We start from the raw sequence: 27,494 nt of genomic DNA on the forward strand, positions 1-27,494 counted from the left end.
CCACTTAACAAACACTTACCTATACTCCCAGCATTAATGCTTGAGGAACGCGTCGTCGAAGAGTTCCAGTTCGTGGCTGAGGTAGTTCGCCTTGTTGCGCAACTTCTTTGCCGACGTCGACGCCTCGTCCAGCATTTTGATGGCCTCCCGAACTTCCGACAGCTCTGTGTCCATCTCCGTCGTGGCCTCGTCCACGAGTCGACACAGGCGGGCGAACATCGTTGAAAGCTCTCTGCAATGTCAACGCTTCTTTTAGAAAAACTTAGAAGTACGGGGGAAAAGCTACCCCTTTTCTCTGACTCCATTCCCTTCTATGAGGCTATCAATCTGTGACATTGTATCACATGTGTACTAATTGAGAATATAGGAACTGCTTCTCCATTGATCCAAGTTGACATATAGAAATGATGACAGATTTATCAGTGCTTGTGAAAGCAAAATATGAAAAATTTTTAAATCCAAAATAGGAGGAAATAAATTACTGAGTCAGCAGTAAATTTATAGCCATACTGACACAATATGTCAATAAGGCCTTTGAAAGCTCCAAGATTGAGAACTTGATAGCCACGAAAGTAAAGATCTTGATACAAACCCAGTCACTATCACCCCACCATGTTCAGGAGCTGGGACCACACGTACTTATGTCACTCTACCGTGTTCCGGAACTGCGACCATATGTACCTGAACACGGTGGGTTCAGGAACTGGGACCACTTCAACTTATGTCAGCCCAGTGTTCAGGAGCTGGGACCACATGTATTTATATCACCCCAATGTGTTCAGGAGCTGGGACTACATTTACTTATGTCCCCTACCATGTTCTGGAGCTAGGACCACATTTACTCATACTCACTGCTGCACTTGGTGGCTGCAGTTGGCGGAGGTGAGGTCGACGATGAGGCGCAGCTTGCGGCCCGCGTGCGCCACGTACTGGCGCTTGAACACGCGCTCCTGCGCCTTGGCCGTCCACGTGAGCCGCTCGTACGCGTACAGCGCGCCGTACACCAGCCCCGTCACCGCCACCACGCGCCACCCTACCGTCTTCAGGAGCTGGAATAATAAAAAAAAACAAGTGTGCTTAAACCACACAATTGAAGTAAAACTTTTTTCAAAAATAAAAAACAAAGCGCCATCTATGAGCCTTAGACATAACTGCATCGCAACAGGTCCTTGAAGTGTACAAAAAGGGATTGTTTAAAAGTTCTCTTAAAACGCCATCTGCTGGTAGTATAAAATAACAAACACTGTTCCGCTATGTCTGTAGATCTCTTATCGTCTTAAAAGCCTGATTACACCTTTTTTGGCTGGCAAACGCATTTACCAGCTTACTCACCAAGTAAAGAGTGTGTGAAGAAGTTTTACTTCAAAAACTTATGAAACTCCTAGGATACGTTGTTCCTATAGAGGATACAAAAGACACAGAGAGTACACAAGATTATTAAAGGTCTCACCAATCCAGAGAGCAGCAGTCCACCCATGGTGCCCTGTGACGTCAGCGCCCCCAGCGCGAACTTGGATATCATGCTCCACTCCTCGGCGCTGAGCGGTCCCATGGCCGCCGCGGGCCCGTTGCTGAGCCGCGACACCTCCATGGAGGGCGCCGCGGGGCCCATGGTGGGAGGGATCTGGTGATGACAGTAGTGGCATATTAGGTTCACTGTCACAAGCAAACAACTCCTTAAACTTACTAAGAACATAATTGACCTTGTAATGTTGTTACCCAGGGAAGATTAAGAAGCGGGTTAGGGTGTGGGTGTGAGTTACCTGCGTGACCGTGGGCGGGTTCTTGAGCGCGATCTTGTTCGTGTTTCGGCCCTGGAAGCGCTGGATGAGCGCCGTGATGCCGTAGGAGAAGCGGAACGAGAGGTCCTCCTGGAAGTCCGCGCACAGGTTGTCGCAGTTGAGCCGGTACAGCACCTCGAAGGGCTGCTGGTGCGGCACGATGCAGCTGGCGGCCGCCGCGCGCTTGTGCGGCGGCAGGATGTTGTACATGCGCTCTGCGGACAAGTCTCACTCGAGTAGCTGCCACTAGGTCAATGCAACTCTTTGTGTCAGAGAGCTTAATATAAAAGAGAGCAGCTTCAACATTTACAGACAGATATAGGGATTCAGAATAGTGCAGAAGTCGAAGGCTAAAAATATGGAGTGCGAGACAAAAACCAGGTTGATGGGCCGAAACTGAACCGGGTCCCTGACGAAAAAGCGTTGCTCCAGTAGTTTGTTCTGTTTGACTGTGTTTGTATCTCTCGCCCAGTGTGGGAAAGGCACTCACCCGCCATTTCCTTCTGCGCCTCGTCCATCTCGTGGCCGATGTCGGAGGACAGGCGCTTCTTGAGCCGCGAGCCGAGCCCCGCCTCCACGTGGCGGTGCAGCGCGCGCTTGTACTGCTCCAGCGCCGCGCGCTCGCCGCGGAACGGCGCCTCGTACTCGTCCACCAACGCCGACAGCCGCCGGATCTCTTGACTCAGAGTTAGCGACACCTGCAAAAAATCATAAACACATTGTCATTAACTCTTTTATCTCTCTATGTGCAATACTGAACTATGTCTTTCTTTCTTTTTTTTTTTGATGTAGTATAGGCTTACGCTTCACCACAATCAAGCCTGATGGAAAGCAATGATGAGGTCTAAGATGAAGCACGCTTGCCTAGAAGATGCCTAAGGTGCACAAATTATACGTGACAGGAAACACAGACGCCGGAAGGGCTTTCCACATTTTGGCAGTTCTTATTAGGAACGTTGACGCAAAACGTTTCGTGATAACGTGAAACGTCTACATAGCGAGATAGATTTTATGACACTCGCCCTGTCTAATTATAATAAAATTGTGGCACAATAGCATTTGCTGCTCCTGCAGTATCTGTCACTTCTCACCTTATGCTCGACGCTCTCCACCATGCGGCCGATCTTGTCCTTCATCTGGCGCGTGATGGCCGTGAGCTGCTCCTCCACGGCCGTGAGCTGCTCCTGCAGTATCCGCTGCTTCTCCACCTTCGCGGACTTCTGGTCGCAGGACGTGCTGTACACCTGATGACAAGAACAGACTTACGTTAAGCAAAACAATGGTCGTGTTTTTTAAAGTACTATCATTAAATAAATTTAATTTCTTGGCATACCAGTAGGCCTAAAATACGCGTTGTGACATATATCGTGAAGACAAAATGACATATTGTCGACCAATAGTGGCGGATCGAAAATATTGGCGTTTCTTATGTACCATCGTAACAAAATAGAGAAAGAGACATTTTCGGGTCAGCCGTTATTTGTCGACCATGTCTTTTTCTCTTCACGAGATATATCGTGTGGCGCATCTGAGGCCTACAGGGTCAAGTAACCACTGCATCCTGTGATCCAGTGGTTACTTGACCCTGGATCCTGGATCCTGTGATCCAGTGATTACTTAACCCTGGATCCTGTGATCCAGTGACCCTGGATCCTGGATCCTGTGGTTACTTAACCCTGTAGGCGGTAAGACGCAAACTCTGTAGTTTGCGCCTTTGATCCAGAGCTTTTCAGGTCTGTCATAAAGACAATGTTGTACATATTTGTACAAGTTTTTACTTTTTAGTATTGCTGACAATAAATAAATATAATAAATATACTTAAACAATACACATCACTATCTAGCCCCAAAGTAAGCATACAGAGTAGCTTGTGTTATGGGTGCTAAGATAGTTGATATTATAATATTAATATACAACTATATATTACATATAAATACTTATATAATGTATAAATACACACAGACACTGGAAAACACCCATGCTCATCACACAAATATTTTCCAGCTGTGGGAATCGAACCCACGGCCGTGGTTGCAGAAAGCAGGGTCACTACCCACTGCGTCACGCGGCCGACAAGTTCTAATAAAAAGCGTCACCTGTTCCAAAGCAGCCATAACGTCGCCGGCTATGTTCTTGCCGCGGCGCGAGTGTTGCGCGAACTTGGTGCGCACGGCCGACTGGCTGATGCACTCCTCGAACTTGCGCTCGAAGTCCACGAACTCGAAGTAGCGCACCTGGTGCCCTTCCGCGAGGATGGGAGCTGCAAATGACAACGTGTTAATTAATTACTAAGACTCATTTTAAACTTTACTAGAAAAAAAAACGAGTGTGCTTTAGACTGCTCGAAACATCTATCAAAAATAAAATAATACATGAAAGAGAAACTTGAAAATTAGTAGCACTTAGTAGCGCCATCTCTCGTGTCGGACTTGCTTTACTTGACAAGCTCCAACTAGTTAGTTCACAATTATGCCGTTAAAATACTAAACGGATTCGGCGCTGGGCTTACCTGTGATGTGTCGTAGTTTGGCAGTGTTACTATAGATGGCGCTTTTAAAACATAACGGTATGTCATTTCGATTACATATATTGTAACGCGATCACCAATTTACTCTCCAGTAAAGAGTGCACAAAGAGGTTTTATAGTTCATAAACACATATTTGATAACATTTTTGATTTGAATAATTATTTACGCGCGCTGGCTCCTCGCCTGCAATACGATACTCACAAGAGACGGGTTTCTCCCGCTCGCGCATGCGCGTGAGCAGCGCCTCCTTGGCCGAGATGAAAAAGATCCTCTCCTCGGCCTCCTTGGGCGAGCACACGCGCAGCTCCCGCGACAGGAAGTCCACGCATCTGTTCGCGTGTTGGCTCCTCACCTGCGACAATATAGGCGCAGTAGTTTCAATACACACATACAATCATACAGTTAAAGGTTCAATACATTGCGAAGTCTAGGATGAAACGGAAGTACCCACCAATTTTATTCGTACATAGAAATATAAATAAGTTAAGATTACTAATCTTAACTTGATTACTATAAATATTATAAATTAATATGTATATAGTACCTATACAGGATGTACAGTTCAATCTAAATCTGCAAGTCAACCTTTCCACTACTTTCCGCGGATTTCACGACAGCATCAACGAGCTACAGAAACCCTCGAAAATGCACGAGAATCCCCGAAAATAGGCTACTTATCATCCCAGAAAAATCCATGGCTCCCGCGGTATTTGTGAAAAACTGAATTTGCGGGCGTCCTAGTTTTTTAAATGCGACACGCATATAGTGATTATTATTATTATAAGTCTGGTTACAATATACTATGATTTATCACAGGTTACTCACCTGATCCAAGTATTCAGGCTCTGAAGCAGAGGCGTCCCATCGGTTGTTCAATATAAAAATGTTCGGTTGCGATATTTTCGTCGATACTTTGTGGAAGAAATTCTTTTCCTAGAAAAAAAATTACGAGGATCAGAAAAAGTTACGCGAGAGCGAGAGATAAATATCAAGTGTGAGAGAAACACAAAAATCTTTATCAAAGGATTGAGTGCATTTGGTAACAATAAAGTGCTAACAGTCAGACGCATGTCGAACGCGTCACTTACTGTGCACGCAAATGTATATGTACACTGTCAGACGCGTTTCTCACTGTGCACCCAAATGTATAAGTTCTCTCTCGGGCGCGTCACTGACTGTGCACGCAAATGTTTAAGTTAATTAATAACAGGACCTGCCTCGCTGGCCCTTACCCCTCTGGCAAAGATCAAAAATCAATGACCTAACGCTTTTATAAAAACTGTTGCTATAGAATCGATGCTTCATTGTTGTAATCGTTTTCGTTGTTAAGTATTTCTACCATAATTTTATCAAATTTGTAATAAAAACAATTTCTTAAAAGAATCAATTCTTTTGATGGAACTGCAAAAAATCGATCAAGTAATCGAACATTCTATGTATATATTCTGTGGATAGTCTAAGTGATGTGTTGGTTAGTCTGTGTAAAAATTACGCGTGTGTGTATTACGAGTCAAATATATTAATAGTTGTGTGTAGTGTATGGACACAGAATATATTTAATGGTGTTAAAGGTTTTCGATGTGTGAGTTTACCTCGTCCCCCCTCAAAAAACGACAGACTTTTTAGTTGGTGAATTTGGGTGCGAAACTGGTCCATAGTATAAATAGTCAAAGGACGCGTCACTCACTGTGCACGCAAATGTATATGTTCCCTGTCAGACGCGTCACTAATTGTGCACGCAATTGTATACGCTATCTGCCGGGTGTATCACTGAATGTGCACTCAAAGTATATGTTCACTGTGTCGTAGATGAGTTACTGCGCAGGTCAGGAGCGTCACTCGCTGTGCGCGTCAGCTGTAGGTGCAGTCACTCACCGTCACCATGAGCGTGGACTCCGCGTTGGCGACGAGCACGAACACGTCGGCGTCGAGGCAGTACTTGTCGATCCACTCGTCCAGGTTGGGCGTCACGTCCACGCCGGGGCTGTCCACCAGCACCACGTCGTCGCGCAGCAGCGCGCACAGCTCGCGCGGCCAGTACACGTGCACCAGCGAGCACTCCTGCAGCCGCGTGGCGCACAGCGCGTGCCCCAGCTGGCTCACTGACTGTGCAACAAACATCATATTTTAAGGACCTGTAGGCCTAACATGGACACCACGTCGTTTCGTAAAGACAAAATGACATTGTCGATCAATAGCACCAAATCAGACATATCGCTCTCTTTCATTGCGATAGGATAGTATGCCTTTGGTTGTCTTAAAATGTACACCAAGAAATAAATAGCAAGACAGTTTTGTCTATATTGAGCTCATTTCATCCCATCAAAACAAAAGAGATATTATACAAGTAAATATTGGTTGCTCATTTGTTGGTGCACATCTGTCTACTGGATGAGTTTGTTCTTGATTTACATTTTATTTTCTGTGAAAGAATATCAATTAATGTACAGTACGCGCGACTGAGCCAACCTCACTAACAGAAGTAATACAAGTGTACACATTGTCCCACCTATTTATGTTAATTGAGACTAATTCATGTTAATGAACCGAAATAGATTTCAATATGCTTTGTCTCAGAGACAATAGACCCTATTCTATGTATGTTACCATTAAATTTCAAGCAAGCTTTTTTGTCAAATTTTTCATCACAAATGAAATTTTGTGTTCCAACTCTCTGACTGAATATCTTAGAATGTTACTTACCTGAACACTGAGCTTCTCCTCGGAACCCTCAGTCCTCATGAAGGACTCATCCGTGTCGGAGCCTTCCACCTGCAGGAAGCAGTTGGTTGTATGTCCAATGCCACTGGGCAAGATTTTGTCATGTAGCATAGCATTGATGACTGTGCTTTTGCCATTACTTGTTCTGCAATACAGAAATTATTTAATGTATTTTAGCTGTCACCTATGTTCATTGGCATAAGATTTGTTTTTATTGACATTTTTTCGTTATCAACCCAACTCCTCGAGCTCGAGTCTCCTCTCAGAATGGCCAATTGTTAGGGATTGTGCCAATTGTCCAATTGTATTTTCCTTCACCGTTTGACACTAGTTACAAGATAATAAGTAAATTAGTATTTCAGGAAAAAAAATAATATAGTTTTTTTTTTCATTGATATAATGTAATGTTGTCATTAAAAAATTGTAGTTTGTATGTACTATAGGCAAACTGAGAACCCAAGAAATGCTGGATTAACATTTTGTCTCAGTTTTTTATATTTTGACTAATGGTTAAAACTAACTAGTACTAATGAGTAAGTACTATTTCCAACAGTTCTGTAAAGAACAATCAGATTTACTTGCCTGCCAAAGAAGGCCACTTTCATGTGATCTCGCTTGAGCACCTCCCGTATAGCCTGCACCTTGCTGACATATGCCTCAACATTAGCCACATCCTGTGCTGATGCAATGCCATTTTCGCCTGTTACAGCTGTAGAAAATACATATTTTGATGAAATATTTGTAACTTGGATTGTTTAAAAATATACTATATAAGTACATATTTCTAAAATCAAAATAATATGCAGCAATAACTGTATATTGGTAATATTAATATTTTCAACAACATACCATGCATAAAACTGACTGCATCCTTGACATAATCATCAATTTCCACAAATATGTCGTTAATCTTCTTCTTGGCCCTCACAAATATCTGCAGCGGGGAGTCCACATTGGAAATGTTCACGCGCACAGTGCCATTGTTCATCGCAACGTTGTGGGGCCCGTCGCCAGCCATCATCGATATAGTGCGGTTAAGATAGGCAGCCATACGGGAAGGAAATACGTTCTGTTTGCGTTAGCTGTACCTTACAATGGACAACGCCAATTATAACAACAATACCACTTCTACGGCTTACACACAACATGCACGGTACAACTGCAACAAAAAATATAACAAGCATAAGTGGAAAGGAAGTGCAAACATTATACATTACAAAATAAAGAACTAGCCAAAATTTAGTTTAAGCAACAGCTTACTCTAATATGTTAAACAAAATGTGTTGGGATCATTTTGCTAACTTATTTCCATAATTTTTATAAATTAAAAAAATATAAAGACTTAATGATAATGTCTTTAACTGAATACTTATGTCTAGTATAGTATTATTGAATCAAAGTACCTGTACCTTTGAAATGTTTCTAAACAATAAATTACCCATTTTCTATATATTTTAATTGCAAATTACCATGTAAAATTTTAAGGTAAGGAATAACAATTTATATGGACATATGCAGGATTTTTACTTTTAATAAGCAGCTTGAAAGTATGAACTTTAAAATTAGAATTTATAGGTAGGTATACCTATTGTGTAAGAACAGATGATTGGACATGGTCCACTGATTATAACTGTGTTAGGTTATGATAATGTCCCAGTGATGATATAGCCAAGGAAGGGCATAAAATTATAAGTGAATATGAGTGAAGTGCCTTCGATAAAAACACAAGTGTAGAACAAGCAAAACACAAAACACTAAAGCATCTCCATCCACCTTATCGTCGCGTTGCACAACAGCCATCGCAAACACATCCCTGCAGTTGGAGCCGCGTGAAAAATTGTAAGAAATTAAACTATTTGCACATTGGACATCATATTGTATTCTAAAATACAATTCGACGTAAAACAACTGATAAAGTGTCAGCCGCCGATACAAGTCAAAAATATCTGCGCTGAATTTCAAGTCTAAATATTATTCATTAAACGGTAACTAAAAGCGTAAAACATGCATTTAAGAGAAAACTTTACCTGTTCTAAAACAACATTTTACAGATTTTTACATGAGTTTCAATTAAATCTATTTATTCGGCAAAAATACCTGTAAAATTTTACATGCAAGATTTTTTTCGTGATTTTTGTTCTCACTTCTCTTTTCCCTCATCCATCTGTCAATACTTCGAATTCATTTTAAATTGCTGTTTTCTCATTGGTTGAAATTAAAATTATTTAATTTTATCCAATTAGAGTTTATTTTATGCGGTTTGCCACAGACCTACTACAAATCTATACTGCTGTGCTGTCTATTTCTACAACAGATAAATAAGCCTTAGCTAGGAAAGCACTAAGCCGTTTGTGACCGCCTTAGACCATTAATAACAAGACTTGGCTCGCTAACCGTTACCCCTCTGGCAAAGATCAAAATTCTATGATATAACGCGTTTATAAAAACTGTTGCTACAGAATCGATGTTTCATCGTTGTAATTGTTTTCGTCGTGTAAAGAGTTCCCTAAAAATGCCGGTTTGTGTAGTTAAATGACATAAAAAACGGCCAAAAACTTGTAGTTTAGTAAAAGATGGAGTAACGTTTCATTTGAAAGTATTAAAGTATATTATTAAACCTTAATTTTATCAAATTTTTAATAAAAAAGGTTGTCTGGTAGATATTGCTATAAGCAATAAGACCGCCTTTGCACATACTTGTTTTCTATGTTTTCCTTTGTTATTGTTTTTGTTTTATTTTGTGCAATAAAGTATAAATAAATAAATAAAAAAATAAATAAAAACAATTTATAAAATTTATAAAAAGAATCGATTCTTTTGATGAAACAGCCAAACATCGATCAGTAATCGAATATTCTATGTATTTAATCTGTGGATAGTCTAAGCAATGCCACAGTAAAAATACTGCTTGTATATAGCAGTAGTTTGACTTCATACCAGAGGTCGAAACACGAGCTATACCTACGCACCTCGAACTCGGGGCGTGAGGTGCAGACAGCCGCGACTGTGCCGCAGTGACGGTGCTTTGACACCTATATATAATGGACACGTGGCATTTTACGTTAAATTTGGTCAAGGAATTATTTTTTTAAAGAACCAACAAAATTTTATCGTAACCTCTCTAACGTAAAGAAAGCTACCTCAATGGAGCGAGATAGATATTTTTTAGTCATTGCGTAAAGAGGTTAGACATATTTTACATGACAACATCAATTACGTCAGTTGTGCTTGTGACCAAATTATCCTTCAAGGTCCTTCCTTATTTAAATCAAATCCAATACCAATCAAAAAACAACACGCATTTTATTAATCACTTCCTATTTTACTACAATTTACAAAGTATTTTATTTGTTTACATAAAAAAAGTATGTTTACAATCACAAAACTAAATGGAAACACAAAGTTGGCAAATGTAATTAATATGCTGGAGGCGGGCAGCCCTATCACATATTTACGTACCGCGCGGTTGTAGGTATTTATTTCAAAAATACAGCCGAGTTACAATACTGCTTGTATAATTTTTTACTGTGGCAATGTGTTTGTTAGTTTGTGTAAAAATTACGCGACTGTGTATTGCGAGTCAAATTTATAGTTGTGTGTAGTGTATGGACACAGAATATACTTAATGGTGTTAAATGTTTTCGATGTGTGAGTTTACCTCGTCCCCCTCAAAAAACGACAGACTTTTATGTTGGTGAATTTCGATGCGAACCAAGTCCAGTTATTAATGGTCTAAGGTGACCGCACTCAACATTTTTTTGAAGGCATAGATATAATAGAGTACTAATTCGAACTTACTAATTCTTGTACTAAAACTGAGAGGCCCTACAGATTTTTGGATTTACCGCCCAAAAATTGTTCGTACTCGACTAAAATACTAAAGTAGTCCGAACTAGGCCTGACAGCGCCATATATAAATGACAATAAGATCGCCATTAACAAATGACAATGAGCGTCATAGAGAGCCCTAAGATATTAGCATCGCGTCTACGGGACTAAATAGAAAATATCATTTTTTTCCTATTTCGTATAGGTTTGCTAAGCATCTTTGAACTGACGAAAAGTTTGATCATAAACGGGATCCATAAGGACCCGTATGGCCTTTGGGCCGGTTAGTCATAGACTAAATAATGTTAGTTTCAGTATCCAGGACCATAAAAAAAATTAAAAAAAAAATTATACAAATGTCATTTTTAAATTCCATCAAATGGCGGATTTGTGAAATGTGAAATTGTGAAACGCCAATTACCAATTTCAATTTTATTCAAAGTTACTGAGATAAATTTATAAATATTTTATTTGGTAATATATTGTCAATACTCGGTGTTTGTTAAAAAGTAAAGTTAATTATAATGTCTCGTTCGGTGCGCGCGGAAACTAGAAACCGTGTAAAAGATGATATTAAAAGAGTCATGCAAGCTGTTGAAAAAGTTCGCCATTGGTATGTAAAGTTGAACAACATTTTTTTTCAAAATTATTTGTTTCCCATTTATTAAACATAATACAATTTATGAAACAACGACTTTAACTTGCATTAAACAATTATAGGGAGAAGAAATGGGTGACTATAGGAGAGACCACCATGAAAATATACAAATGGGTGCCTATATCAACGAACGAACAGAAGAAAAAGCATGCTGCGAAAAGGGAAAACAAGGAGAATACATTGACGCCTAAGAAGACGCATGATTCCTCAAATTCTAACTTTGGCATGGCTGAAGACTCAAACACATGTAAGTAAGCTTATGTAAAATAGTAAAGCTGGCTTAAAAATTCAATAAAAAATTATAGTTTTTGTGTTATTAGTTATTAATAGATAACCTAACTGTATGCTGTAATGTACATTAATTCAATGTTGTTTTTCACCCTAGAAAATTAATTTAGCTTACTGTTTACAATTTTTTTAATTAATAATGATGATGATGATTTTAATAAATAAAAATTGTTAATAGTAAGTAAGTAAGAGATGATGATTTATTAAAATTAGATATCATCATGTATCATCAGTTGAGATTGTAGTCAAACGCTAACTTGTAAATAATAAAAAATAAATCTTACTAGAATCTCACTAAACTGCTAGAATATTTGCCATATCTTTTAAATCTAGACTGTCCGAGTTGTGTGTAAGGTAAACACTTACTGGACAATAAAAACAGTGGACATTTAAAAACAGAACACAACAAATGGGTGCCAACTCCTAAAGAGGATCAACCTCCTCAAAGGTTCATAATCCTAGATTGACTGTCCAAGAAGAAAAAAACTTTTAAATACATTAAAAGCTGATTATTTGCAGGGGATATGTTCTCTAACTGTGTTGCAAATACAGAAACCGTCAATATGGGATGGTATTTTATACGGGATACGTTCTTGAGTGACAAAATAAAAAACAAATATATAAAGAAAAAACAATTAATTGAAGTTATTTATTAACTATTATCTTTAGTCTTAGACAATGGTTTAAAGAATTTTGAAATTTTTTCTTGCTTGACATTTTTTAAAAGCTTCTATTCAGAGTGATTTTAAGCAGTGGCATCCATTTCTTAAACCATCCATTCGCAATTTCGGCAGATTTTGCGTCAATTTTGTCAGTCAGATCCGCAAATAACAAAATATTTAGCCGCAAATATAGGAATTGGAATGCAATTTTTTAACCTGTGAATAGTAAAGACGTAAATAAAGGAAGCGTGAATAAGGAGCTTTTACTGTATAACCAATATTCCTATGCCCGACCAACTAGTCAGAAAAAGATTGTGTTAGGAGTGGGTAAGTCAAAAGTCCAGTAGGCAGGAAATGACCTTCGGGATCCTATAATATCATTAAGATGTTGAGGGCTCAAACCACTTAAGTAAAGCCCTGTCTCTTCCTTAACATGAATCTGCTCATTTTCAGGCTTCTCAACAGTAAGCGACTCCCAGGGCCCCACAGACTTCACATCCACGCACATGAACTTCTCAGAGGACTCCAACTCACAGAGCAGCGGCACAACCACACCAGCAAAGAGGTTAAAAACAGATTGAGATCATTAATTTATAGCCTTGGTTTGTCTATGGTTTAATGTGGCTTCTCATGGTCTGTCATAAAGCAGGTTGCACTTACAATATTTATTTACGAGCATATGTCAGTGACTGTTTGTGTGATATTCTGTTTTTAGCTAAATCCTGCAGGAACCATAGATTTTTTGGGATAAAATGTAGCTTATGTTCCGCTCAAGGTCCAATTTATCTCTACACCAAATTTCATCCAAATTGATTTCTTCAGTGGGTTACCTGTGAAAAGGTAACAGACAGACAGACATACTTTCTATGTTATTAGTATGAATTAGCTGAGTTTAACAGGTTTAAATGATGTTGATGTTATTTGAGGGTAAATAAAGACAACTTAATTGCTTGAACATAATTATTAATAATTACTATAGTACAAAATATTGCTTGTAAGAGAGAAATGTGTTAAGGTGCTGGAGATATTCATTGTCAAAGTTAGAAAGAGAGCACATTTTTGGGGTGGCCATTAAAAAAAAGTCCTGCAATCCCATTGCAATCAGTGAGATTTTTTTAATTGCAGCCATTGATTGATATGGTATATTTCTTTCATCATGAGATAAATGTTGCTTTGCGTAATGCTAGCATAAATAAGATTTTCTGAAATAAAATTTGCTGTCAATGATTTGGATGGTTTTTGGGGTATAATAAATGCATATTTTTAGAGAATTCCTTGAACAGAGTGTTTTTATTTAAAAAGAAAAAATATTTTGGTGAGTGTGACGTCACACTGTGAGAAGCTACAATCATTACAGATTATAATGCAGACTTATTTTCAAGTTTAAGTTGAAGACAAACATACTTGCAGTGGATGTGAAGTGATACGTGTAGTTAAGTTGATTCATGTGGTGTGTGTTCGTATATTATGTGAATTATTTTCGCCTGGCAACTCAGCACAATCACACTGTGTGTAGTCTATGAAACAAAAGATGATTTTGTACTGTCATGTTAAAATTAAAAATTTTTAAAACTCACAACAGTCATGAATTTTGCTAGAGTTACAGTAACAGTAACTTTTGTATGTGAGAAATTATTCAAAGTATATAAAAATGTAAACAAGAAGCTTTCAACAACTTTCGTGGTCACAAATCAGCATAATATTAATTACAAGGAAACCAAGATGAGGATTGACTTGTTTTTGGACGATCTACTAAGTATAGCTTGGCTAATTCGTTCATACACTCCCAATAGTCCGCGCGTGCCGGGAGGGGAGTAGCGATGCCCCGCGCGCACAACTTCATACCCGCACAGTCCTTCTCTCTGCCCCGCGCGCTCGATTTCACGCCCGCGCAGTCCTTCCCCCCGTCGTCCGCATATCATGGAAGTATCATCAACGAGCTTGCCAAGCTCCCCATTTGATCCCCACTTTTACTCCCCATATTATGTAAGTGGCTGAACTAATTTGGACTAAAAAATTGCTTCCAAATCACTTTGTTGTTTGTAAGCTATGATGCAACAGACAGACATGCAGTCAAACATCTTTTTGCATCAGGACTGAAAATAACATCATCTATTCATAGACAACACACATAAACAATTGGTGAATAAGTGAAAGTGTCACGTTAAAATAATAGATATTACAATGAGATTAAATATTACTTATTTATGTGTTAGAGCCCTTTCAAACTGTTATGCAATATGCTTTCCGATGGTGTCTGCGATGCACATACAACAAAGATTTATGCAGACACCAATTGGACACCTAGTATGAAGGGACTCCTACTGTAGTTTGCTTATAACAAGTAATTTTAAAGTGGACCACACATTTGTTCAAACCGCACATCTCATAATAACTCCATATTTGCAGATGATTGGTTCTGTTAATAATTCTGCAAATACAGAAAAGTAATCTGTATTGGATTATCGATAGAACAGAATTATATATGCTCAAGTCAAGCTTCACTTTGACTTATATGTGTCACCGTAAAATTGTAAATACTGTTGAATTATAATCTATCTCGCGAGATTGTGTATAGTTGAAAGATTGTGAAATGGAATTCATACTCCTAAGAACCGGAACTTGAGTGACTCAGAAACCACTGGTTAGTTTATGTTACATGGTATTACATTACCTAATAACAACACGTTGAATTGTAAAAAGTATTGATGTTTACAATCTTTTGATGGTTCATATCGGTATAGATTATAATCTAACGGTATTTACAATTTTAAGGTGACATGTGCACTTATCTTCCCTACCCTACTCTCCCCTACTGTATATTTCAATTATTTCAATGTAGATATTTGATCAAAATTGATAAAGTAGTTTATGAGTTCATCACAGACAAACAATGTCACACATAATTTATATATATTACGATGTAAGCAATATGTAGGTGTGGACAAATGAGTGTTCATCTTTATAGTTATAAGTTCAGTCACTATCGTATAATGAACAGATACTTCTGTAAATAATAAGTATTAAGTTGCTACTTATATGAGATATTTTTTAATTACTGTAATTAGTTTTTGATGTGCAGAGTAAGAGATAAGATTATTCTTAATTTAATTAAATTTTAATATTTTATTAGGGTTCCTTATCTGAAAAAGAAAGGGTACCTTGTAATTCTCTCTTATCATCAATTTTTTACTGTTGATCTGTCAAGACCTGTTTTCAATTGGATTAGATCAGCTGGCCTATTCACTATTTTGATATTAATCAACCTATTAAAATAAACATCAAATCAATTGAGAAATGTCGTCTACCTATTGTATGATATCCACCAGTAGGCATCAGATGACATTTGTTATATAGAATCTCAATTTTGTATATGTCAACGAAATCAAAGATAGTGTATTAGCCTGCTGGTTTCTATAAATTCTGGCGATAGTTTTTTTAAACATGACCAAAATGCTACTTGTTACTCAAACTAAGTAAATAAAACCTGTGCTAGGAGAGACTATTTATGGGCCACGAATGTCTATTGACTCTTCAAAAAGGCTAGTTGACACTTTTTTTAATGGCGTTAAATTGATCATTATCGTTCTAATAGATTGAAAGACATGATTACATGAAAATTTTATTTTTAAATATTTATTTGACAATATGAGCCAAAAATCTGTCGGCCATGATGGTCTATATTTCAACTGTTTCACAACTTCACGTTACCCTTAACCCTTTAACCCTTACCAAACGGAGCGTCTGACAAAAATTATTAATAATCATTTAATATGTTTGATGTTTAGTACGTCATGTAACATGTCACAAAATTTCGTACATTTGGAAAATTTGAGAAAGTAAATGATTTTTAAATTAAGTTTTATAAGAAATCCTTAACTTTTATTAATTGATATCAGTATATTTCGGACCCCTGTTCCATATATGAAATTAATATTGTTTATATTGAATTTTATACCAAGTCAACCACCCTATTATGTACCCCGCCCGATGACACTTTAAACGAGCAGTGTTCAGTAACTTTGATTCTTCTGTGATCTTCTTGATCTCCTCATATCTGATTCGATCATGCAGAGATATTCTGAGTATAGCTCGCTCCATTGCTTACTGAGTAACTCTTAAATGACTCTCCACAGAGTATATGCGGCAATAACTATAGACAAGTGACGTCACGAAGGTGCTAAAGGTTTTGCACCTTCATCTGTGTCATTGATTCATCATCTATGAATCAGATTACTAGTTTGATTAAATACACTTTTTTTAAAATGTTGTTATTATCGTTCTACTAGATTGAAAAAAAAATATCATATTTTATTGATTACATGAAAATTTTAATTATTAAATGTTTTTTTGACAATACAAGCCAAAATGGTCTATATTTTAACTGTTTTATGACGTCCCGTTAACTAATCCTTTACTAAACAGAGCGTTTGACAGTATTAGTTAACAATTACTTTGATGTTTAGTACAAGTAACATTGTGACGTGTTCGGAAAATTTTAGAAATACATGATTTTTAAATTGAGTTTTTCAAGAAATCCTTAACTTTTATTAATTAATATCGATCGATATAGTACATGGAATACGGGTCCGAACCTTATTCCATGTACTATACAAAATTAATGTTGTTTATATTAAATTTGGTAACAACTACCCTATTGTACTTTCCTTATGCATGACATCATGTAATGGCAACTCACGTTAGGGTTGCTAACCGTATTATAATACATAGTATTGTACTATATTTTGGGTCTGCATACTACATACTGTTAAAAAAATATATAGTACGCAAAATTACTATATTTTTTTTTACTTTAATTTTCGACAGAACCAATAGTGTGTAGCGTATGTTATTGCTGGTTTTCAGTAATTTTAAAATTAAAAGTGAAAAACTATGTTGCACTCTTGTTTAGACAAGAAATGTTAATAAATATAGTTTTTATAAAAAGAAATAGGCAAAAATATAACTGTTTTGTCTGTTATTTGCTTATTCCATAAAAATACTATATTTTATTTAAGTGTACTATAAATATTTTTAACTTAAATCGGAAATATAGTATATTTTTCTGAAAAAATATTGGCAGCCCTAACTCACAGTCGCGCCTTTTTCTGTCCTAGCGCTCTCAAGCGACGACTAGTGATACTAAGACGAAATTTGAACTATGCATGAAAGCATTGTACTGTTTAAAGCGGGTTTCTGTTATAATTTAATTACTTACTTACCCGTTTTATGAAATGCATTAACAGTAATAATATAATTTGTAATTTTTGTATAATATTTCTCTAATTTTTATAAAACATCTCTGTATTATAGTCAAGCCGGTAATGCTGGATACAAACACTCAGTGTCTATTGGTAGAAATAAAACTGGCTATTTTTAAAGTACAATATAATATTATATTAAAATAAAAATATAACTTATTATCAAAAATAAATGTCATTAAATTAACTCATTCTCGTTTTCATTTAGTTAGGACATTCTTTCATCCTAGATAGATCGTTAAAAATCAATATTGGTTTAGTTTTAACTGTTTTTATAAGTTATAATCAGATTCCGGAGGGTGTTGGTTCGAATCCGGTCCGGGGCATGCACCTCCAACTTTTTAGTAAACTCAATAAAATTCATACACATTTTAAGAAATAAAATATCACGTGTCTCAAACGGTGAAGGAAAACATAGTGAGGAAACCTGCATACCTGTCAATTTTTTTAATTCTCTGCGTATGTTATGTCTGCCAATTGGGCCAGCGTGGTGAACTATTGGCTTAACCCCTCATTCTGAGAGGAGACTCGTGCTCAACAGTGAGCCGAAGATGGGTTGAGAACGTTAACATATAAACTGTCTGTTCTTGTTTAATTAAATGTTAGTGAAGATAATACTTTAAATCAATGTATATATTATTTAATACTTAATGCTAGTTTTAGTGATCATATAGTCATGTTGTGGTCTTCATGGAGGGGTAGACCAGATCCGTGTCAGTGAGATTATCTGCAAACCAATGTTCTGCTTGTTCAATCATCTCGCTGTCGAAGTAATCTCGCCAGCCGCCCATTTTGCCTGAAATTTACATTATTGTTTACACAGTTATAATTCGTATTATCTTTTGATTTAAAATAAGTTTGTACCTTGAGTAGGTAGGGGTGAAACAAGGAGTTGGAAACCAAGGAGGGGTGAAACAACAACAAGTTAGTAAGGATAGTCCTTAAATGAAGTTATAGTATTTATGATTTGGCCATTCAAATCGAGACGAATTAATTTCTTTATTTTATCGAATCGTATTAGCTTTTTTGGTAGCATTCCATGGATTAATAGTGCGGGTGCCAGGTCCATTAGTCGGTGTTATTTGAATTACTTTGTATGAATACAATTTTGTAGTTTAATAAAATATTAGTTATGTAGTTCGGTTGCTCTAAGTGGTCTCGTTAATACCTTGAAATTATGGGCAATGCTTCCGAGCACCCTGTATAAAGCTCTTAGACCTTGTCTGCGCCATACAAGATTATTCCACTAAGCACGGTCTCCGTGGCGCAGTGTTATGCGCAATGGATTTACAAGACGGAGATCCTGGGTTCGATCCCCGGCTGGGCCGATTGAGATTTTCTTAATTGGTCCAGGTCTGGCTGGTGGGAGGCTTCCGCCGTGGCTAGTTACCACCCTACCGGCAAAGACGTACCGCCAAGCGATTTAGCGGTCTGGTACGATGTCGTGAAACCGAAAGGGGTGTGGATTTTCATCCTCCTAACAAGTTAGCCCGTTTCCATCTTAGATTGCATCATCACTTACCATCAGGTGAGATTGTAGTCAAGGGCTAACTCGTAAAGAATAAAAAAAAGCAGCATGGTGAGTCACCACGAAGGGAGGCCTAGAGCTGTGGATTATTCAGCGGTGCTTTCTCACCTTTCCTAATGAAGGGATGTTTGCCGTTAATAAAATTGATTTTACTGAGCAGCGAGTGATTGACGGCTTTGTTGTTCTTAAACTTCTCGAAGCTGAGGTGGTCGCAGAGTCGCTCGATCTGCTCCGGAGTGCACTCTTTGGTTCCCAGGAAGCTGCTCATTCTTTGAATCGTCAATGGCAAGTTCTGAAAACAGTAAGTAGGTACTCGTGGTATGAGTTGGTAAAGGTGGATCATATTTTTTTACATCTATACTAATATTATAAATGCGAAAGTAACTCTGTCTGTCTGTCTGTCTGTTACCTTTTCACGGCTAAACGGCTGAACCGATCAAGATGAATTTTAGTATAACGGTATATGGGGTCTTTGAGCAAAACATAGGATACTTTTTGACCCTAAAATAAAAATAGAAGGGGGTGAAATAGGGGTTGAAGGTTTGTATGGAAAGTCCTTAATTTTTAGAGTTACTCTTTTAATTGTTCATCCTACTAATATTATAAACGCAAAAGTTGGTATGGATGTTTGTTACTCTTAAACGCCAAAACTACTAAACCGATTTCGTTGAAATTTGGAATGTAAATAGTATACTTTTTATCTCGGAAAAGTCCGTGGTTCCCGAGGGATTTGTGAAAAACTAAATTTCACGCGGACGAAGTCGCGGGCGTCTGCTAGTTGTACATATAGGTACAACTAGCAGACGCAGACGGTAGGTTTTTATATAATTAGATATGTTACGTGCCTACAAAATCGCCGCCAATAGTGATCCGACCATAGATAATTAATACACTATATACTGAATCCGACTTTAGTTACTCTACACAGCGCCCACATGTACAATTTTGTTTTTACTTACAATCGATATTTACTCGTATATATATTATATAGTTTTTACACTTCCTAAACAAACAACTCGACATTGTAGACAATATTAAGGTACCTAATTTGTGTTTAAATAACTTTTGCTTATTAATATGCGACTAAATGTAATTAAGAGGTTCTAATTTGTTAGTCATAAATTAATTCAGAACGTAGTTTTTCTAATTTATTTTCTATTGCACTCCTTGAGGTCCTTGACTCTGCTTAACATGGCTGAAGAATATAAGAAATGGCGGCACTAACAGACGCCCTCGTTAAACTCTTAAAACATATTAACCTCGTATAGTTCTTCATAGAATATAAAAAACATATTCGGATGATGCCTCAGATTCCAAGCTTCTTTGACGTGCTCGAATAGCGGGCAATAGTGTTCTGTAATAAAAGAAACGAGAAGTTTTTAAAGCAAGGTAGCGGTAGGGTTAAAAGGTACTAAAAGACGGTGGGTAAGTATTTTATACTATACTTAAATTAGTACGTAATGTGATACGACATAAGGGTACTTGCAATGTTGTTGCCTCATCCCATAGTCAGCTAATGTAGCCCCGAATAATGAGGATTTTAGAAGCGTAATAATTAAGACAGAGACGTGATAGCCTAGTGGATATGCCCTCTGTCTACGATTCGGAGGGCGTAGGTTTGAATCCGGTCCGGGGCATGCACCTCCAACTTTTATATGCATTTTAAGAAATTAAATATCACGTGTCTCAAACGGTTAAGGAAAAACATCGTGAGGAAACCTGCATTTTCTTAATTCTCTGTGTGAAGTCTGCCAATCCGCATTTGGCCAGCGTGGTGGACTAAGGCCTAAACCCTCTTATTCTGTGAGCAGACTCGTGCTCGACAGTGAGCCTAATATGGGTTTTAATGATGATGGTGAATAATTAAGATGTTCTTTTTCTAGTTTTAGTTGATTTAAGTAGAGAGCTAACGAAAACGGTGTCACTGCTGTCTGCTTTCATTGTACATTAGCTGATTCCCACGAATTCGTTCGCTCTTTGGGATTCTTACTATTTCACGGGAAGTGCCCTTAGTAGATAAATTTTGAAAAATACTTCAGATATACTATGGCAGACTATAGTCTTAGTGTGGATGTACCTACGCGTAGGTACGTCATAATATTCTGCGTGCCTATATCAAAAAAATCAAAATTCATTTATTTCAATTAGGCTTAGTTTACAAGCACTTTTGAAAGGTCAAGATTATGTCATAATTTAATTTAATCTAATAGTGGTAATAATAGTCGAAAACTTAAAATTAAAGTTACGAGAGTTCCAAACGCGCCTTAGTCCGAGAAGAGCCCACAACAAACTTATAATACAGTTTAACACCAAGCTTTACGTTTAGTGATTTGATCTGTGTGTTGATAAACCATTCAGTAATAATTTGGTTTTATATAGGTACCTCTCTAGGTATGTACTTTTATGGTATACAGAAAACATAGGAACAAAATGTCACTTACGCTGATCTTTAATAAACCAGTTCCAAAACTCTTTGAAACTGTCCGGAGCGCCGTGGATCCTGTGCATTTTGCACAGATGGTACACAGACACCACCACGTCCCTGGGGTCTCTGGCCACGTACACCACCTTGGCCTGATCCACCAGGGTAGGGGGGAGGAGGGACAGGGGGATATGACTCTTGATGAAGCGCGGTGAAGGCATGGCGCTGACCTTCTCAGCTCCAGGCAAGTTAGAAAGTTCCACGATGCGCAATTTCTCTTCGTCACCTTTGTTCTCTTCGTACATTTGTTTCGCAAGTTCTGGGTGGATGATCATGGAAAAGCTGAAAATTAAATAATCATAATCTTATTATAAATCCAAGACGTCTGAAAAGCTGCATTCTAAAACGAATAATTTGTAAGTTTCCAGATAATCTAAATACAATCTCGTCTTATGTTAGCTAGGCATTGTACTCGTACCATTCATTATCTTTACTTCTATACCTACTAAGATTATAAATGCAAAAGTAAGTCTGTCTGTCTGTTACCTTTTCACAGTTTAATAGCTGAACCGATCATCATGAATTTTAGTATAATGGTAAATGGAACCTTATGGTAAAATAGGGGTTCTAAGTTTACATTGATTTCCACGCGGACGAAGTCGCGGGCGTCCGCTAGTTTATTATATTGTAGGCGTTGTTGACACCGGATAATACAGATTGCCGGTACAGCTCCACATAGGCAACACAGGTACAGGCTAGGTAGTGTGATATATACCTACTATTACATATACCATCTTGTCTCAGCAGTAGGTAATAAATGTTTATGGTTACAATATGCAGACATATTTGACTTGATAATAAGAGCAATAAAACAAAAAATGTAAAAAACTCGTTTGAAGAACGATAATAATTTTGAAGTCAACGACTTGGCTACCTTGAAACTGATCAAGGTTAGGTATTGTACGACTTACCTACCTATCTTAAAAATTAAAATAAAATAATTTAAATCTTCACCTAAAGAATTCGAATGAGAAAAGAATCGTTTTTGGAGTTTACTCCTTAACAATCGAACGATCGAATCGAAAATATAAGCAGTAAAATTCGATGAATGAATGACAGTGTTACGTTTTTGTGCGCAACCTATTTTGCGCACCTTTCACTGTGCGTTGCACGCTGTTGGCGGGCGCGCACGCCGCAGCCTGCTGCTCTTCGGTTGCGCACTTTTCACTTTTCGGGCGAGAGTATTGAGACGTACATAGTGTATGCTGCGGGGCAACATACACGTCTATTTAGATAGTCAATTTGAAATTTTTGACACACTTTTTTTTTGCCAAATTATCCCTTGACTGCGAACACACCTACCTGATGATATGTGATGATGCAGTAAAAAATGACGCTTTCATCTTACACTGCATCATCACTTGACATTGGAAGAGGTACAAGTTTACCCATACCTACCTCCGAAGGTTTCTCCGGACATCGTAACGAACACTAGGCAAGACCTGGAGCCAATTTAGAAATTATATAATCCTAAACTGGACCGTGCAAGTAATCGAACGCTCTTTCGACAACCACAGAACCACCAACTGCGCCTATCAGAAAACTTAAAGTATTACGTATTACTCACTCTAAGAACGGAAATCTAATATTCAGTGGCACTTCCAATGCCGTTTCGAAATCGCAATTATTTTTCAGGAGCCATATCAGTTCTTGTGCCCACGTCGTTCCTGTAATGAAATGTAGGTATTTGTAATTTAAATACATATGAGAGGAAATGCAGATTATATAGTTGAATTTTTTTCTCTTAAATGTGTGCTGTGCTCCTGCATCCTGTGCATTTTAGTTTATCTTGATTTTCATTCATTCAATCAGTCATAACCATAAGAGTAACTTCCCTCCTCGATTTTGTATCGGCGTGGCCTCCTAGATTTTGTCTAATTGCACAAAAATCACACGTGCTACAATGGCCCTCATTACATGACAGTGTTTAATAAGTGTTTAATAACTATTAATTAAGTAATAATTAAACAAATATGGGGTGAGGCAGGGGGGAGGTTTCAAATTTCCAGGCTGCCCTGGGCGACAAATTTTCGCAGATGGAGAAAACTATTTTTAAGTGTTCGTGTCTGATGAGTTGGTTGCCGGTGGGATTATGAGGCTTTCAAAATCTTCGCCACAGATTGATGGATATCTGCAGGGGTGATATTTGTAGCACGTATTCTTTTTGAATCGATACTCTGTTTAACAGGCGATGCTAAACTTACTATCAGGCAGTCCATCAATATTATAGCTATACAAAACTATTACAAGTCCTGAACGTACCAGACCTGGGGTATGTGTTGACGAAGACGTCGTCCGCTCGTACGGGCAGGTTGTAGTAGCTGGCCGCGCAAGATTTGTACTTGTGAGGGAAGAAGTAGCCCTTAGGCCCGACGCGCACGAAGCCTGTCAGCTCTCCTGCGGTAATTATAACAACTTATAATTTGACTATTAGGGCTCCCTCACACGGGCTACCAGCCACTGGCCACAACCACAAAACGCTGCTACCGACATATTTCCTGTAGTTTGCATACATTTTATATGGCCTCGCCGCACACGGTTGACGCCGGTGGCTGCCACACGCTACAATCGTCGCTGTTCGGTTCTTGTGGCCCGCACCGGCCACTAAACGCCGACACATAACGCCGCAACACGCCACTCGGGCGATGATACTGCATGGGTATGGGTTAAAAAGTAGCAGCCACCGACCACAAGTGTCGACCACCGGCCACAAGTGGATGTCGCGCTTCAGCTATTTATGTGGCCCCTTCTTGCTTCTTGCATCAGCTTTGTGCCTGTCGCATGTGACCCGTGTGCGGCGACACTTACTTGTACGTACTTTATTTTTTGTTTATTTTTGAAATAATATTTGCCATATCTTTTGAATATTTCCGTACCCCTCTAAGTAGTTCGAATTACCTGGGGATGAGTCCTATTATGTCATCATCATCAATCATCATCATAATTCTATTGATATTGATACATCAATAGAAAGCCAATTTAAAAAAAAAGGCTATCTTTAAAAACTAGCTTTCTATTAAAAAAAAAACGCGTCATAAACCATAACAAACTGGCATTGTTAGATGGTGATAATAGCATATCTTATTATTATCACCATCTCACAAAATACTACTAACGCATGTCATCTTGAGTATTAGATACTGATAGCAGTCACCTAATTACCGATATACCTAATTCCACGATTGTTTATGCTCTCGCAGGACATTTAATATTGCTAATTCATTGCAAATAAATTTTGTAGATTTAGCATCTTCTGAGAATGCTCCGGTCAAAATCAATAACAATATTCGACAAAAACATATTGTTGAAATGATTATTCAGGATTACTGATTACTGATTCTATTACTGTATCTCATTCGATTGGTAGACGGCCGATTTCACGAGGTAAGAAGACACGATTCTTACGAGTAGAGGCGACCCTCGATATCGGCCACCAAGACATCCAAATTGTCGTAAATCTTATTGCAAATTTTGAAATCCGATGGCCTACCTTTTCCTCCAACCGTGCTTATACTCCAAACTAATATCACCTGATTTAAAAGGGCCAAACCCTCCCTACACCGACTTTTGCTGATTTCCTGCCTTCCTTTCCCAAAAAGATCGTTGAGATTGCGAAAAAAGTAGAATATATACCTACGTAAAATATAGTTTTTGATCCGCATTTTTCCAAAACATTTTTCCTACCTTTCACTGATGGAAACCGCATTGATGAAAATGCCGGGTATTGTACGTATTATTTTTTACAGTATAAACTTGATGCGGATTGTGTTCGTCGTTTTATCGTGGAAAATAGCAAAATAAATAAATAATTCACTATTCTAAATACCTGTATAATGCACCATCAGCTTTGCAGCCAACTCCGGCTCAACATCCTTGATCTCGTAGGGGAAGTCATCCTGATCTCTTTGCTTCACCATTGTTTTGCAACAGATTCACTACGAATAAACTCTTTCGCTCCTTTTCGTATGACTTATATACTATCAAATTCGTGATACTGTTATCTACGTTACAGACAACGAACTATGAAATGAATGTCGTGAACTCGAAACCTTGACTGATTAATATTTTCTAGTTTATTTACAAATTGTAATAAATCTCGTAAGGTAAATAAATCTTTGACACGACGATCGCTAACTACAATACTTATATGACTACTGTGTATTCCGTTTCCGAATTTAAAATCGTCGCGGTTCCCTCAGTGGAAGGTATGCGAGGTGAGGGGGGTAACGTAACACCGGTTTTGTCGTATCAATAACGAATTAAAATTTAATATGGCACGTTTATGTGTATTATTATTGTAGCTTTATTTTCCACTTGACAATATTATGTTCAATAATAATTATTTCTGTTTTTTTTTTTGTTATGAGGCCACCTATAGGTAAAATCCTCCTCCATCTTTTTCATCTTTGCCTATCTTTGGCCATATGCATCCAGTTTTTTCGTGCTGCTTTTATTATATCATCGACCCATCTCTTCTTCTGTATTCTACATTTTTTTGCGTATAGCTTAGATACCTACTTATTATTTTTAGGGTTCCGAACGTCTGTACAAAAACGAAACCGATAAAGGTTTACTCATGTGTCTGTCACAGGATCTAGTGGACTCACGGCACGTTTATCAAATCCCGCGAATCAAACGTGAGTTTATTAAAGTCTAAGCACGTAACGTGAATAGATGCAATCTGAATATTATGGAGTTAACTTTTGAGGTGCAAGATGGACAACTAAAAAAATATTTAGCAAACTACACTCTGTGGCATGTCAAGAGGAATAAGTTCTTCTTCTTCCTATAGCGTGGTCTCACTATATGGGGTCCGCTTTCCGCCATAATATCGCCCACTTTGCCCGATGCGTCCGACTTCATAAGTTTGTTGGCTCTCAAGTCCGCGTCTATGATGTCAAGCCTCGGGATTTAGCTCCAGGGACTGCGATGTTCAGACATCTGTTACCCACGTAGCTCTGTCGCGCAACGTGACCGTTCCATCTGAGATGAGCTTCCTGCAGCTAATCTCTGACGTCATGGACACTGAGCCTACTGCAGATTTGTTAAGTTGTCGGTCACAACGTGGGGAATAAGTTAAGGGATCTTAAATACATATATTACCTACCTGTAATTTTGAGTTTTGAAATTACTGAAGAAAATAGAGAAAGATTGACTATTCATCTTATCTTCTATATGTATATATAAAAGAAAGTCGGGTTTGTTACAACACTTATAACTCGAGATCTGCTGGACCGATTTTCATGAATTTTGATTCGTTGGATTTGTCTCCGCCCCGAATAGCAGAATACATCCTAAAAACAATGAAAAATGATTTCAGGGGTAGGGTAGCTGTAAGTGAAGAAGAGCACATAAGTCAGACCGAAGCTTGACCGGGTCCGCTAGTTACTTATAGATTACGGGGAAAATATAAGAAGGCCATGATCTTCGAATGACATTTTTGTGCGTATCAACTTACATTTGCAGTTGAAATGTTTCTGAGAACACAAATTTCAATTATTGTAATGTTAAGATTTGTTGATAGAATTTGCACCTAACGAAAAAAAATTTGCTTGATTTTTTTTTACTTAGGTCAGATTCCAATAAATGGACAGACAGTATCGGAACACTCAACACGCGAATGCAACTCGCACTTGTCCCATTTTTATAAACAGTCTACATTAATGTCAAGGAAATGAGCCTGTGTGTGGAAACCCAAGGTCAGGTTATTGTCGTTCATTGAACTGAATGCACTACATATACAATCTTAAGATAAG

The 27,494-nt window shown here is 37.9% G+C and overlaps 3 protein-coding genes across 4 annotated transcripts in view; 1 reads left to right on the forward strand and 2 right to left on the reverse strand.

The window, feature by feature from the left end:
- Positions 1-9,219, reverse strand: part of LOC112054872 (transmembrane GTPase Marf) — a 25,301-nt gene extending 16,082 nt beyond the window's left edge. The window contains exons 1-15 of one of the 2 annotated variants that reach the window (XM_024094802.2): positions 9,059-9,178; positions 8,805-8,844; positions 7,881-8,190; positions 7,614-7,740; positions 7,014-7,176; positions 6,186-6,416; positions 5,136-5,243; positions 4,512-4,662; positions 3,879-4,042; positions 2,873-3,025; positions 2,272-2,479; positions 1,764-1,996; positions 1,451-1,624; positions 853-1,049; positions 20-232 (exon numbers count right to left, since the gene is read on the reverse strand). In XM_024094802.2, coding sequence (XP_023950570.1) covers positions 34-232; positions 853-1,049; positions 1,451-1,624; positions 1,764-1,996; positions 2,272-2,479; positions 2,873-3,025; positions 3,879-4,042; positions 4,512-4,662; positions 5,136-5,243; positions 6,186-6,416; positions 7,014-7,176; positions 7,614-7,740; positions 7,881-8,082 — 2,310 coding nt within the window. In that variant the 5' untranslated portion in view covers positions 8,083-8,190; positions 8,805-8,844; positions 9,059-9,178 and the 3' untranslated portion in view covers positions 20-33. Of the gene's footprint in view, positions 1-19; positions 233-852; positions 1,050-1,450; positions 1,625-1,763; positions 1,997-2,271; positions 2,480-2,872; positions 3,026-3,878; positions 4,043-4,511; positions 4,663-5,135; positions 5,244-6,185; positions 6,417-7,013; positions 7,177-7,613; positions 7,741-7,880; positions 8,191-8,804; positions 8,845-9,058 lie in introns of both variants that reach the window. The other variant, XM_024094801.2, reaches the window with a different exon arrangement.
- Positions 9,220-11,222: 2,003 nt separating this feature from the next.
- LOC112054871 (B-cell CLL/lymphoma 7 protein family member A) lies at positions 11,223-17,915 on the forward strand. Its single transcript, XM_024094800.2, has 3 exons — positions 11,223-11,472; positions 11,580-11,764; positions 12,921-17,915. Exons 1-3 carry the CDS (start codon positions 11,384-11,386, stop codon positions 13,046-13,048), a joined length of 402 nt encoding a protein of 133 aa, XP_023950568.2. The 5' UTR covers positions 11,223-11,383; the 3' UTR covers positions 13,049-17,915.
- Positions 17,916-18,352: 437 nt separating this feature from the next.
- LOC112056971 (sulfotransferase 1A1) lies at positions 18,353-25,900 on the reverse strand. The gene is made up of 7 exons (XM_052881590.1): positions 25,565-25,900; positions 24,001-24,135; positions 23,306-23,405; positions 21,698-22,020; positions 20,516-20,610; positions 19,365-19,548; positions 18,353-18,524 (listed from the first exon to the last, which is right to left on the reverse strand). The coding sequence occupies exons 1-7, from the start codon at positions 25,653-25,655 to the stop codon at positions 18,403-18,405; spliced, it is 1,050 nt and encodes a 349-aa protein (XP_052737550.1). The 5' UTR covers positions 25,656-25,900; the 3' UTR covers positions 18,353-18,402.
- Positions 25,901-27,494: the final 1,594 nt, after the last annotated feature.

The sequence above is a fragment of the Bicyclus anynana genome, chromosome 5 (assembly GCF_947172395.1).
Source record: "Bicyclus anynana chromosome 5, ilBicAnyn1.1, whole genome shotgun sequence".
Lineage (NCBI taxonomy): Eukaryota > Metazoa > Arthropoda > Insecta > Lepidoptera > Nymphalidae > Bicyclus > Bicyclus anynana.